General features: G+C 38.8%; 1 protein-coding gene across 4 annotated transcripts in view; it reads left to right on the top strand.

Moving 5' to 3' along the window:
- ANKRD33B (ankyrin repeat domain 33B) overlaps window positions 1-13,619 on the top strand; it is a 35,506-nt gene extending 21,887 nt beyond the window's left edge. Inside the window, exons 3-4 of one of the 4 annotated variants that reach the window (XM_083749713.1) lie at window positions 5,553-5,693; window positions 10,701-13,619. In XM_083749713.1, coding sequence (XP_083605839.1) covers window positions 5,553-5,693; window positions 10,701-11,533 — 974 coding nt within the window. In that variant the 3' untranslated portion in view covers window positions 11,534-13,619. Of the gene's footprint in view, window positions 1-5,552; window positions 5,694-10,679 lie in introns of all 4 variants that reach the window. The other 3 variants (XM_083749712.1, XM_083749715.1, XM_083749714.1) reach the window with 3 other exon arrangements.

Below are 13,619 nucleotides of genomic sequence, written 5' to 3'. Positions count from 1 at the left end.
CCAATTTACTAGGCTTGTTCCTGGGGGGGGGGGGGGACACCCACCAAAGCACGGAGAGCAAAGACTGTGGTAGTGTGGTAATCCTTCCTAAGTGGCTAGCCAGCCCCCAATTCAATTAACCACCAGTAAATTTGGGGCAAAACTAAACAAATCAAATCCCCTCAACCAGACAGAGTTCCATCCCACCCTGTGGTAACAGCCCTAACTCCTGTATGGATCCAGAAATGGCTACATATTACACACAGTCCTTCACAGCCATTGTCCCTGAACGTGCTCCAAGCATGACTGGTGAGAGGGAGACTGTTCATGGACTTGCTATGACATGTTGGTGCCACCTTGGAGGAAGGTGTTTTTTTTTTTAGGACTTCCTGCCTTTTCAGGGTTGCTGCTGGGGAAGATTGGTGCTGCTTCTTGCCAGGCGTGGCTGTCTCTGGTTTGCAGAAGAACAAAAGCAAAAAGGATGATTTCTGTCTGCTTAATATTTGGGGTGAAGTGATTGTTGTGGCTAATCAGTGGTGAGAGGATCTGGAAAGGGACTCCGGAGAGAAAAGGCAGTGAGAGTGTATGTAAAAGACAAGAAATGGAGAGACAGGCAAAGAGTGGAGAGAGAGAGAAGTGGAGATGTGTGTGTGTTACAGATGTTTCTTGGTAAGGGAAGGGAAGTCTGCAAAAGAAGGGACTGGGACTGGGTTCTTGAGAAGCCATGCCCACTTTAGAAATGTGGCCTCAAGATTGCCCTTAGCTGAAAAAAGCTTTCCCATCCCTGCAGTAAGCCACAGTTGAGAGTTCTCACCATCTTTGTTGTTTGGTTCTAGAAACAAACTATGATCCCTAGCTTAACTGGGGATCATAGTTTGTTTTGTTCAAATTAGCAATGACCAGGAAGCCAAGAACATCCCTTGGCTTTGTATTGTGGTTCGTTTCTCCCATGTGGGAAAGTGGGAAAGATTGGCGCATTCACAGTAAACCTTTTTTTCAGGCATGATCTTGTTGCACTGTAGAGTTTAGTACTGGCAGAATTGGAGCTATGTTTTCACAATTGCCAAAGTCCTATTATTAATTAATAGACATTTATTTGAAACAGCCTTATAAAGAATTTATGCATTTTAATTAAAGTTGCATTTATTTATAGATTTTTAAGAGCTGATTCTTTTTCAACATACCACTTTAAAATTTGAGGGTGGCCTGTCATTTCTTCTATTCCATTTCCATGTCACATCAATTGCTTCGCCCTCTACCAGAATCCTAACATTGCTATTTTCTGTTGACTTTATTCTGCATCTCTGGTCTTAATACCACTGTTAAACTGTCTTGAAAACAGCACACAGTTACACATCCCTAGGACACATTATTTCAGGCTTACTGTTGCCACCTGAAATTATAAGTTAAAAAAGAAGAAGCTCCTGAACAGGAACCTAGAACTCATTTGAATCCAATATTGATGAAAGGAACACTTCAGCTGAGTCCACGTCCAGATCTGGCCTCCTACTTTTTCTCTGTTAACCAAGCTACAGTTGCATAGGAGAGCCATCCCTCTATCCTATAGTTACTGTGCTCAATTCTCTCTTGCCCTTTTTTCAGATAGCTACATTTGTTGGCAGCTTTCAGGAGTCTGCAACTGCTCCCACAACTGAAAGAGCAGTTGTAAGTTTAAGCTTTTTCATGGAGTATTAACATTCTGAATTAATTGTGCATTGTATTGGCAATCTTTTCCCCTAGCCCAGATAACTTATGTTAAAAGAGTTCATAAAAGTAGAAATTCTTACTAGCATCTTGCATTTCTCCTGCTGCTTCAAATGTGAGCATATATAAAGATTGTTTTCTATAAGAGCTTTTAAATGGAGTTAACTGATTGCCATTAACTTGAATTAGCAACTGCACCTGAAACTGCAAGTCTGAATAGTGCAACCATTTGTGCCTGAATTCAGACTAAAGAACAAATCTTTTTTTTAAAAAAGGTTACCAGGGCTGTATTCAAAGTAGTGTTAAGCAGGTTGTTTTGTCAGTGCAAGGATTTATCCTTGTGCAACAGAAAAAAACCCTCTTCCTCTGGGCCCCCAAATTTGTTCTGGGTGTTTCCCCAACCCTCTGGAACAGCTTTGGGTATGGCATGAGGGGTGCAGAAAAGGAGGGAAATCCCATTGCACTAGCTCTAATCCTATTTCTAGCACAGCTGTTTAGCTCAATACTATCCAAAGTGAAATATTGAGCTGGAGGACTGAGACTGCATATGAATGACATTTTATTTTAGAATCAGTGAGAGTCTGAGTACTTCCTTTTTCTTTGTAGTCCACACACAATCTAGATCTAGTGCATATTTTTGCTCCTGAAAAGTGCATTTTGAAAAACTGGTTGGTTCATTCCAAAATAAAAGTTCAGTGCAGATTGATTCTGCATTTCCCCACAGTGTGTCCATTTGAAAACAGATGAAGGTGGTTCCAGCAATGGGGGAGTGTATCCACACCTTCCCTTCTTCATTCACCCAGGGCATATGCAGGGAGGAAAAGGCATTGATAACCTAATCAATGGAGGTTTTTCAAATGGTTATCCGATAACCACACCCACCCACCCTTCTGGATGGCAGGATTTAGAGTCAATCAAGATTGAAAGCAGCATGCTGAGGACGACCATGAACAATTCCAGAGTGACAAAAAGTATGCTTTGGTACTACAAAGGGATTGGTGTGTACACAGCCTGAGCCTTATGTCCTTAGTGCACCTGTATGAATTGCACTGCGGTGGCCAAAATGGTGGCCTTCAGATGTTGGACTACAGCTTCAATAATCCCTGGCCAATGGCCATGTTGGCTGGGACTGGTGGGAGCCGGGAGCCCAAAAACATCTGGAGGGCACGGTGATGTAAACCCCCAAATTCTAATGTTGAAGCATGTACTATGAAAATGCTGCTACTAACTTTTTTACTCAAAAATAGTGAGGCCTTTTCTGTTAGTTAGAGATTCTATTTCTAACAATTCTGTAAGGGCTGCCACCCATTTTGCAGGTGGCAAAGTAAGGCTGAGAGTCTGCTGAGGTATGATTTTTCAAATTATTTGGCATGATTTTTCTTATATTACCATGAGGAAATTAGCACAGGTCTCAGTTCAGTTAAACAGAAGCTTAAGGAGTTAGGGGCACGTTCAGAATGTCAGCAATACTGGGCACCTCAGTAATGAAATAGTTTTAATGCAGTTGTGAACAATTATTATCAGAAGCCCTTTACCTGATAAATAGGAGGGGAAAGATACCTTGAAAGGAAAACCTATATTCATTTTATAGAAATGAAGTTATTTCCCATGGATTGCAGTGGGACTTTGCACTTAATGCAGCCCTTTGAAAGGATATTATTTGTAAGGATCAGGTGCCTGGTTTCTGCAGGAACATTTTGGTTGCTTTTCCATTTCTAGTGACTCATTGGTGCTCAGAGAGCACCAGTGATATAATGAGTAATGATAGAAAAGCAGTTTCCAAAGTGGTTGTTTGAATCTGCTCTACGGGGTTTTGTGGAGTTGGGCATGCCTATGTCTTGATTTTTGTACTTTAAATTACCTAGAAAGTCTAGGAGTGTTCTGAAGTTATGTAGGCCTAAGAGTGTTAGGGGTTGGGTGATCAGACAACAGTAAGGATCTCCAGCGGAGCCCATTGCTGATCAATTCAAAAGGACATGAGCGCATGATAAGGACGGGAAAATATCAGAAGTTCAAATCGGAAACGTCCCTAAGAACAGGGCAAGTAGAGACACTGCAAATGAATGCCTGACATTTTCACTTCTTTCATAATTTTGCATTATTGTACCCTGTTGCTATCTAGGTAGAAGGACTCTGAAAAAGGGCTCCAGTTAGGAAAGAGGCAACCAAAGAGCACAGCTGTCCATAAAATACCTGAGTAATTAAAGCTGCTTAAATAGATAAACATGCAGCTCTCCTCCTTCTAGAATATTGTTTGGGTGCCATGAAGCCACTGATCATTAAAACTGTACCAGATGTTCTGCTATGGATTTTGTTTAATTGCTTGTATGAAACTTCTTCATAAACATTCTTGGATAAATTTAACTGACTGACATGTATTGCAGAATATTTAACTGGACTGCAAAATAAGACGAGGGAACTTTTTTTATACCGCTTACAGTAATTAAGTTGTTGTTGTTGCAGCTGGCTGACAGACTACATTATTACACAAACCATCAACCCATCATATAACAAATGACAAGTGGGGGGAAATGTTCTGAATGAGCAATAATGGCACTAGATGTTTGTCTTGCTCTGTCAGTCCAATTACAAGGGCTTGATGGTTTAATTGGTCTTCAGACTGTTAGCTCCCTAGCGTCTATAATTTTAGCCTGTGATAGATTTTTACCACTCTACATATTTCAGTGATACTGGCAAAGCAGGCAGACCTTCTGCTGGAGATTATGCCTGATATGGTCTGCTAAAAGCATTTCTAAGAATATATATACTGTGTCTATTTATTTATTTATTTATTTATTTATTTATTTACTCACTCACTCACTCACTCACTCACTCAGTCATTTTAGTTCATAATCTGTCCTGTTGCTAGTTCAGGATAGGAGAAGCTTAATGACCAGAGTTTTACAGCAGAGTTGGGAAACTGAACCCTCCTATGGCTGGCAAGGCAACAACAGATCTTTAAACTATTATTTCCACTTACCATAGACTCTCACAAATTACCATTAATGTAATCATATTTATAACTCTCAAGCATTCTATGTAGGCTTGCCACTGGTAATTATTTGGAAATTGCATGTGATGGCAATGAGTGGCTAGGAAGAAACTGGATTCATTATCCAGTGTTTCAATTAGCTTCCTATAGCTTTCCAGGCATAACTCAAAAGTACTGCTTTAATCTACTTGGCACTAAATTGTATGAACATTACATCCTAGAACCCACCTTCTGCCATGATTAGCTTAAATTATCCTTCTGAGCAGGGATAGGGAATATGGATAGACCAAATCAACTTTCCATTAATTTTCAGTTAATATACTGCAAACAAAATTTTGCATAGCTTTCATTTCTAAGGAAAAGAAGTATGTGTATTTGCCAACCATTCAGAGAGACATATTCAGGGAGCACCAGTGACTGTGTGGGAAGGAGAGGGTGAAACCCATTTTGTTAACTTCCTTATTTTAGGATTGAACTAAGCCATAGTATTTTATAGTTCTTGGTAGTGGCGCCTGCCCTGTGGAACACCCTCCCATCAGATGTCAAGGCAATAAGCAACTATCTTACTTTTAAAAGACATCTGAAGGCAGCCCTGTTTAGGGAAGTTTTTAATGTTTAATGCTGTATTGTGTTTTTAATATTCAGTTGGGAGCCGCCCAGAGTGGCTGGGGAAACCCAGCCAGATGGGCGAGGTATAAATAATAAATTTTATGATGATGATGATGATGATAGTTTAGTGGTTTTTTGACGCTGAGGAGTGTGTGTGATCTGTCCTTAAGCTTCAGAATATGTGAGTTAAAATAAAACAAGTAGAATTCACAGTGGTTTGAAAATAATAAACTTTTGTATTGATATTTTTTATTCTTTTTTTTTGTAGGACATATTACTATTACACAGTATTTATTAAACTATTATCCTGGCCTTGATATTGAGAAAAGGAATGTCTTTGGATTTACTGCACTCATGAAGTCTGCAATGCAAGGCCGAAGTGAATGCATCAGAGCTTTAATGTTGGCAGGTATAGAAAAATCCTATGCTTCATTATCCTCATTCCCTTGAAGTACTGTAAAGACTACTTCTAAATGAAGGACTGCAGTTCTTGATGTTTACTCTGTTGGCAGCCCTGCCTACTCTAATTACAGATTGGACAAAGAGAGAGAGAGGGAGAGAGAAATGCAAAACCATTGTTGCTTATTGTTGTTTTCCACCACTGAATTTTCTACAAATGGATCTCATTAAGTAAACTAAATTCATTAATTTATTTATAAACATGAATATCCTACCATATTTTGCAAAAGCAGTACCAAACATGATCTAGGGCAGCTGAAATTTCCTTTCAGTGCCTGCAGGGTTTACATACTCAGTTTAAATGGAAGGCATAACCCAGTGAACTTGTACTAACCCTTGCAAAAATAAGTTTGCATAGTACAGAACTTTCATAAAACACAATAGGAAAAGCAGACAAAGCAGCTGAGTTAAAAGCAGAGAGTAACATTTGGAATACTAAAATTATATTAAAAGCACCCTGAAATAGAAAAAAGAAAAGTCTTCAGCAATCTGCTGAAGCTTAAAAGAGAAGAGTCCTGGCATGTCTCTACAGAGAAGGCATTTCACAGTTGTGGTTCTGCCACTAAAAAAGACTGATTTGAGTGCCCATCTTCTGATGTTACATAAGGATGGAGCAGAGCCTCTGAAGTTGACTTTAAGTGGCAGCAGGCTCGCGTGCTTATGCTGAGGGGGGGCATACAACATAATTAAGACAGTGTTACTAAATATCTGCAATAACAATAAAAAACTAAAAACACACCTCTTGAAAATTTACAATTTTTATTCACAGGGTTATTTCAATAGCTCATGGAGACCAGAGTGTTTTTGTGTATTTCAGGTTATCAGGAAACGGGTTAATAGCAAAGTGATGTGGAGATAGGCTATTACTTCTGCTCATTTTAGGGAAGCTGTCAGGATGGCAGCTACTGGCCAGACATTATATTTAGAAATAATTCATGGATTAAGGACTGCTCAGCAATTGCAAGAAATAATGGAGCTTGTAGAGTGCTAAAGAGGATGAAACATGGATTTATTGCCAAAAGGCTCAGGAGAAACAGAGCTAAGCTATTGCGGCCTTATTTTGAGAGAGTATCCCTAAGCCAGGGCAAACCATAGTGATTACGTATTGCTTTTAGCAAATATTACAGAACAGGAATTCACACGAGATACAAATATGTTCTTCTATTCAAATACCTGAAGGCTCCCATTTGTTAAATATGGTTTAACATATGGTAAAATGGTAAGATACACAATTTCAACCCATCTAAAGGCAATTGCACAAATATTCTCAGCTGCAAATTTCTCCTATGCTGGTTAGGTTGCTGTGGACTCCCATAGTTGTTTGAAATATTTGTAAAACTAGAGCCTAACCCCACTTTACTTGGGAGTCAGCCCCATTCATTCAATAAGATTTACTTCTGAGTAGGCTATTACATGACCAATTTACTCATACTGAAATGAGTCGAAAAATGAAGCTATGAAACAACTACGTTAATATTGCCGTTTTAAAAAACAAGGGCCCAAAAGTTCCTATAAACTTGGAGCTTTTCTGATGTTTTTGCTGGAAATCTCAGGTCAGATACTTCAAGCATATTTCATTTGCAGATAATATTGCAATATGTGTAGCGGTATTAATTTAATGGAATATTAATATTCCAAACTGACTGGGATGTTCAGGTTACTTATTCTGAAAAAAACCCGTTTGTAATATTAGATTTCTCTCTGGAAAATCAGGTGTAAGTGGAGATGGACACGTTTCTTACAAGCTGATTTTCAGACTCAGTGTAATTCAGAATGATTGATAGAATGCCATGACACTAGGAAGGAGGACTTGAATATTCATGTGGGACCCAGGTAGCAAAGTACCTAACCTCATTTATGTTCATGTGGGATTAGTTTTAAAGAAGTCACTGCAATACTTCAGTAGTGTTTAAAGCAAATCTTGTATCCCAAATAGATTTCCTGAGAAAGAACATACAGCAAAAAATTGACAAGCTATTAGAGAAGACTTATTTGTGGTTACTGTGCAGATAATCTTCAGTATTTTCTATCTACAGCTTTACTGGTAGAATTTCCCCATTTAGGCAGAGAGGGTGCTGGAGCTGAGAATACCATATTCCGTTCATTTCTTTTCTTAGTCCTACGACAACAATAACACAGAAAACATTACCTGAGCTCTGTATTGTTTCTACTATTCATTCCATTAGTATTATTTATTACTTGATTCAATCTTTGTGTTCCGTGGGACAAATGTTCATATTATCTTCAGAGTCTCTTTCAGTGATGGTACCAGCACACACTCCAAGGTATGCTCCAGTCACCCATCTGTGCGATTGGAGAGAGATCAAACAGGAAAGACAAGTTGCTTACCAGTAAATTGCGTTATTTGATTGGTCATCTGTGCAGTCACAGCTCATGTAGTTTCTTCACTGCTGGTGCCGTCAGTTCGTTGAAATCATCATGGCAAGGCTGAAGGAACTGAACAGGAGGCAACTGCCTCACCTGTTTCAGGCCAACCCTTCTCCCTGAAAGGAGGGGACAGGAATACTAACCCCCTGACTAACATATTATAAACTCCTGAAAACGTTTTACACTCAAGTGTGACTGCACAGATGGCCACCATTACAGGTAAACAGCCTAATTTTGGTGCACTTGATCCTGAAATACAATCTTAAGAACAGCTGGGAATGTACACACATGGAGTAGCAAAACTTCAATGCCTAGAGCAGGAAAAGCAGTCAACTACTTTGTGTTTGCCTGAGATAAAACAGCAGAAAATTACATGAGGAGGAATACATAATGCCATTTTTTGTTGTTAAATAAATATAAAACAAGAACACAGCCAACATTTTTTATTTAGCAGAATATAGAGTAGTGTGCCTTAGTATTTGCCAGTATAAGGGTAGAGATAAGGAGGGGTCAGCGAACCACATCTTCCTATCATCTTTCCTCCTTTTCCTGTCTGGCATTGGATGGTTTCAGATAGATATACCTTTCACTGACTTATTCTGGTCAGATGTAATCTCAAATTAACCTCTTAACCATTCATGAGATTAGCCTAAATCCACAGATTTGGGTTTCTGGCTGTGCCATCTGGTGTGCTGGAATTGTCAGCAAACACTATTCACATCTCTTCCATTTGTCCTTTCAATAGCTTTTGTTTGTTTTTTACTGGTACTTTTTTGTTGGCTGTTTAGTATGTGTAATTTTGCTTTCATCTGCAAAATGAAAGGTCCATTGTAGACCTAACATTCCGAGTCTTCTGGCCATTCCCCCTTCCAGTCCGTTTTTGGAGCTGACTGTGGTGTACAGTTTACATGGCAGGCGGGGGGGGGGGGGGAGAAAGAGGACCATATGAGCAAGACTCCCTTAGATACCATTCTTTTTCTGAATTGCAGTCCTTCCATTAATTGTATATCTATCTGTTGCAAACCCTACACCTGTAATTTGCTACATTTAGAGATACTCTGCTTTCAAATTACATTTAGAGATACTCTGCTTTCACATTTGTGTGGACAAATGTGACCACAGCCAAATTTCATCTGGCCCTCTGGGGTGGGTTTGATGTTATGTCAATCACAGTTCCTTTGCAATAAGATCATCACAGAGGGAAACACTTCTCAGCAGACTTTTGTTCCTTGCAAATATAGAAATAATAATAATCCATGCATTTTGCAATAGCATGCATGCAGTTTTGGGGATGTAACTGCATTTTGAAGTTTGAGGTTTTAAATAGCTGTATGTGAAATTTTGCTGTTCAACTAGGCATTGATACTATTTGCATTCTTCTGGGATTACAGAGTTCCTTTTGCCTTTTTCAGAGACAGGACAGATTAAAATGTAGTCCGCAATATCATTTAACAAATGTTAAAAACAAATGCTGAAAACAAATGTTGAAAAATAAAAGGCTAAAGAAAAGTAAAGGAGAAGCTTGAGTGGAGATACACTTATTTAATTATGATACAGTTGTACCTTGGTTCTTGAACGCCTTGTGACTCGAACGTTTGGGCTACCAAACGCCACAAACCCAGAAATGAGTGTTCTAGTTTGCGAACATTTTTTGGAAGCCAAACGTCTGATGTGACTTCCAATGGAGTGCAGGAAGCTGCTGCAGCCAATCGGAAGCTGCGCCTTGGTTTTCAAAAATCAAATGGACTTCTGGAATGGATTCCATTTGAGAACCAAGGTACGACTGTATCTGTATCTACAGAAAATAGCTTGGATCTAGCCATGCCCACTAATATGGGGCCACAAACAGTTTTATGTAGAGTAATGTGGCCCTTAGTCTACAAAAAGTTACCACCCCTGCCATGGGCTGTAACAAAATAAGATAAATGGAAGTTTAAGTTTAATGTGAGAAGCGTTTGTATGGTAAAATCATGTTTTCCTAGGAACAAAACCTAGAAAAACCATTCATTCACAATACAATCTTCCACAACATTCTTTACTGGGGATTTGAATTAAATAAGTATTTAAAATACCTCAGAGATTATCACAAAACTGCACTTCATTAAGACTTTTGAGATTGATACAGTGTTTTTTAAAACTCCAGCTCAATGAGACAATGAAATGCAAGGTCAGGCAGCACTTACTTGTGTTGTGTTGTGATGATGACACATGTTAAACATCACTCTAATTTCACATGGTGTAGCTATGGGGTCATAACAATATCTGCTGGCTCTCACTACAGTTCTGTACTGAGCAGTAAATATCTAAATAATTTGTGTAGCTAAAAAACCAAAGTAAAATTGGGTTGTTTTATCAAAATACCAACTGACAGTCAAAATAAGAGTTGTCAAGCAGCTAAGGTTTCAGAGTTTCCTAACGCAATATCTTACAAAATTCAGGATATGCTTAGTTTTACCTATATAATGTGGTCAGCTGCACTTTTAAAAAAAACAACAACAATAATAAAAAACCTAACTCTCTCTCTCTCTCTCTCTCTCTCTCCTTTGAGGGGCAAACATTTATGCCACAGACCCAGGCCGTGGATTCACATCTCAGGAATGGGCATGTTTCACAGGAAGAATAGAATCTGCCTATCTTATGCAAAGACTTATGGACAAGCCATGTGCTGAGCAATTTTGTGACCACTATGAGCTAGAATGGCCAAAGTTGAAAGAACTTCTTGCCAAGGCTGCAGAGCCAAAGACCTGTTTGCAAAAGATCTCGGAAGGCGTCAGATCAATAATAGCTTCCAGAGGTTTCAAAGGCCCTGAAGAAGATGGTGTCCTTGATCATATGGTTCAGGTGACGACAAGTCTAAGGAGCTCTTTTGTTGCCATAGCTTGTAGGACCGTGTGCCCTGGAAGTCCGCCTGGCATAGGGAAACGCAGGCCTGCTGTACAAGAGATCTTTAGGAAACAAAGAGCCAAGGAAATCAAATCTATGGATAGCAAAGACCATTTTAACAGCTATGAGAAGCTGTTTCAGAACTCCAGAGTTATGTTAGTCTCCAAAAAGAAGGAAAGGCGAGCCAGCCTCCAGCCTTTCAGTCTAAATGTACCTCAGGTTAGCATTGTGGTTCCAAGGAAATCAAGCTTGCTGCCACTACACTTGCTGAGAAGGAGCAGTGTGCGCCCAGGATTCGTCATCCCCAAAGTCCGAATCAACAAGGCACCTCCACCTACTTTCCAGCCGGAGAAAGTCAGGCGAAAAAGCAGTGCCGGTGATGGGGCTTATCTGCAGATTCCTAAGTGGAGGTATAAAGAACTGAAGGAAGAAAGGAAGAAGGCAGAGGAGGAAGAAAAGAAAAAAGCAGAAGCAGCTCAGAAACAGAAGCAAGGGTCTCCTGTGAAAAGCAAGAGTTGAACTGAGGCTGAGACTCATGATAAGCACTACTGAGATCAATAGAAAAGTCAAGTTGCTGTATTGGGGCCAGCTGAATGACACAATTTAAAGGAGAAGAAATCATCTAGAGAGCGACTGATATGGTAAAGTGTATATACGTCAAGAAATGTAAGGAAAGATTTAGAGAATCTGTGAACAGGTTTAAAATATGGAAAAGGTAGTTTTCTTGGGGTGGAAAACAGATGTCCCACAAAAGGGGTAATGGGATTAAGCTCCAAGAAGGGAGAGCTAGTCTGGATATCAGACATTTTTCTATACATAAAAGAGTATTGAGCTACAGAGTATGTTTGCAAGGGAAACTAATATTAAAAATAGATTTCATAAGCACTGGCTTGAGGATAAGTGAAAAGACAAGTCTACGGATTTTGTACAAGTGTATTATGATCTCCCCATCCCCCACACTAAAAAAAGGGCTTTATCTTGATGCTTGCTTTTAAGAAAATAGGGACATTGTAATGAAATTTCAAAAAACAAAAAACCAGACATTGAAAGGATGCAAAAATCTCAGGGCATTTTGTAGAAAACCAACTCTATGAATAAAATTTTTGTAAAGCATTTCTTCTGAAAGTTATGTTAATGGAAACAAAAATGGTATGAAATTATATATTTTGTATTGAATGAGATTTTACTGTTTATTTATAAAAAGTGTAAAAACTACTACGAATTGGGTTAATTTCACAAAATGCAACATTTCTGAGGATCCTCCCCAGTTATTTTTCAGGATTATGCTCAACTTTAGGTTCTCCCACTTCTGTATTCTGAAACAGATCTGCAGCAAAATTTGCAACGTGGTGTGCTCCCTGTTCAGGATTCCAGCTGTCACGTTCCTCATCCACACCATTTTTATTTATTTTTTGAACTCTCAACAGCCAGTCAGCATGCTGTGGCCACTGAACATTTGAGCATCCTTTGAATCCCTCCCGACTTCTTCCTAAATATGTTTTCTTCTTCTGCAGACCCCTATACCTGCTGTTACATTCCTAGCTTGCGTGTGGGCAGTGCCATCTTTGCTTTATAAGAAGCTGCACTCATTTCCTGAACATCAGAAATAGAGGGAATGGTGCTTTTTCCAAGAAGCTCAAGGCATTTTTAGTACATGCAAAAATTCTGTTGAACACCACCATTGAACTTAAAGTGCAAACATAACCATTCTGAGAAATAAACCCCACTGAGTTCAATGAATTTACTTGCTGGCAGGGTAGAGATTTGATTCAGTTCTCATTTAAAGCCAAATTTATCAAAACAAGAACTGGAATACAGCAATCGTTTGAAATTCACATAATATCTGAATCTGCAATGCAGTTTTCCAAGCAGTGCTTACAAAAAATGCATGTACCGGTATATAATTTAGGCAAAAGTATGCATAAAAAACACTAAAATGCAAAAGGATTTGCATGAGGGCTTTTTTTTATGCAGACTGTTGCAGAAATGTGGAGAACTGAATCTAAGATTTGAAAAATGAGAAACAGAATACCAAACTGAGAGACCGTTCCAGCACTACTTCCTGGTCTATATGCGACAGGAGCTTTAGCTAACCATGCATGTTTCTAGTACGGAAGACCATCAACTAAATGAATGCATATACATTTTTGTCCATTTTTTAATCAGTTCTCTGCAAAACTAAATTGCTGATAAGTATTAAGTTCTGCTATTACTAAAATTTATGGCATCCTAAAAAGATGTCGGTAATATTTTCAAATGACGCTCTCCCCTTTTTTGTAATTAGAGGGCAAGCTTTTAGATGCCCATGGCAAAACTGCCTATATGCATCTTTCTCTTATGCTCCAACAGAGATGATATATTTTTTTCTTCACAGCCAACACATTATATTTACATATCAAATCAGTCAGTTTCTTTAAAAAAATCAATTCTTACCAGCAAGTACATGAATTTGCACTTTGATTATCATCTAAAGGACAGGTTCAGCTGAAATGCACTATCACTCTCAGGGATGAATTTAAACAGTAATGTTCAAAGGGTGTAACCCATTTATATGTGTATATGTTATATTTTCAATTATGTTAAACAATAAATTCTGTTTAAATTA

This window comes from Podarcis gaigeae, assembly GCF_964106915.1.
Source record: "Podarcis gaigeae genome assembly, chromosome: 7".
Taxonomy (NCBI): Eukaryota; Metazoa; Chordata; class Lepidosauria; order Squamata; family Lacertidae; genus Podarcis; species Podarcis gaigeae.
The sequence above is the reverse complement of the archived record's forward strand: the minus strand, read 5'-3'. Positions and strand labels throughout refer to the sequence as shown.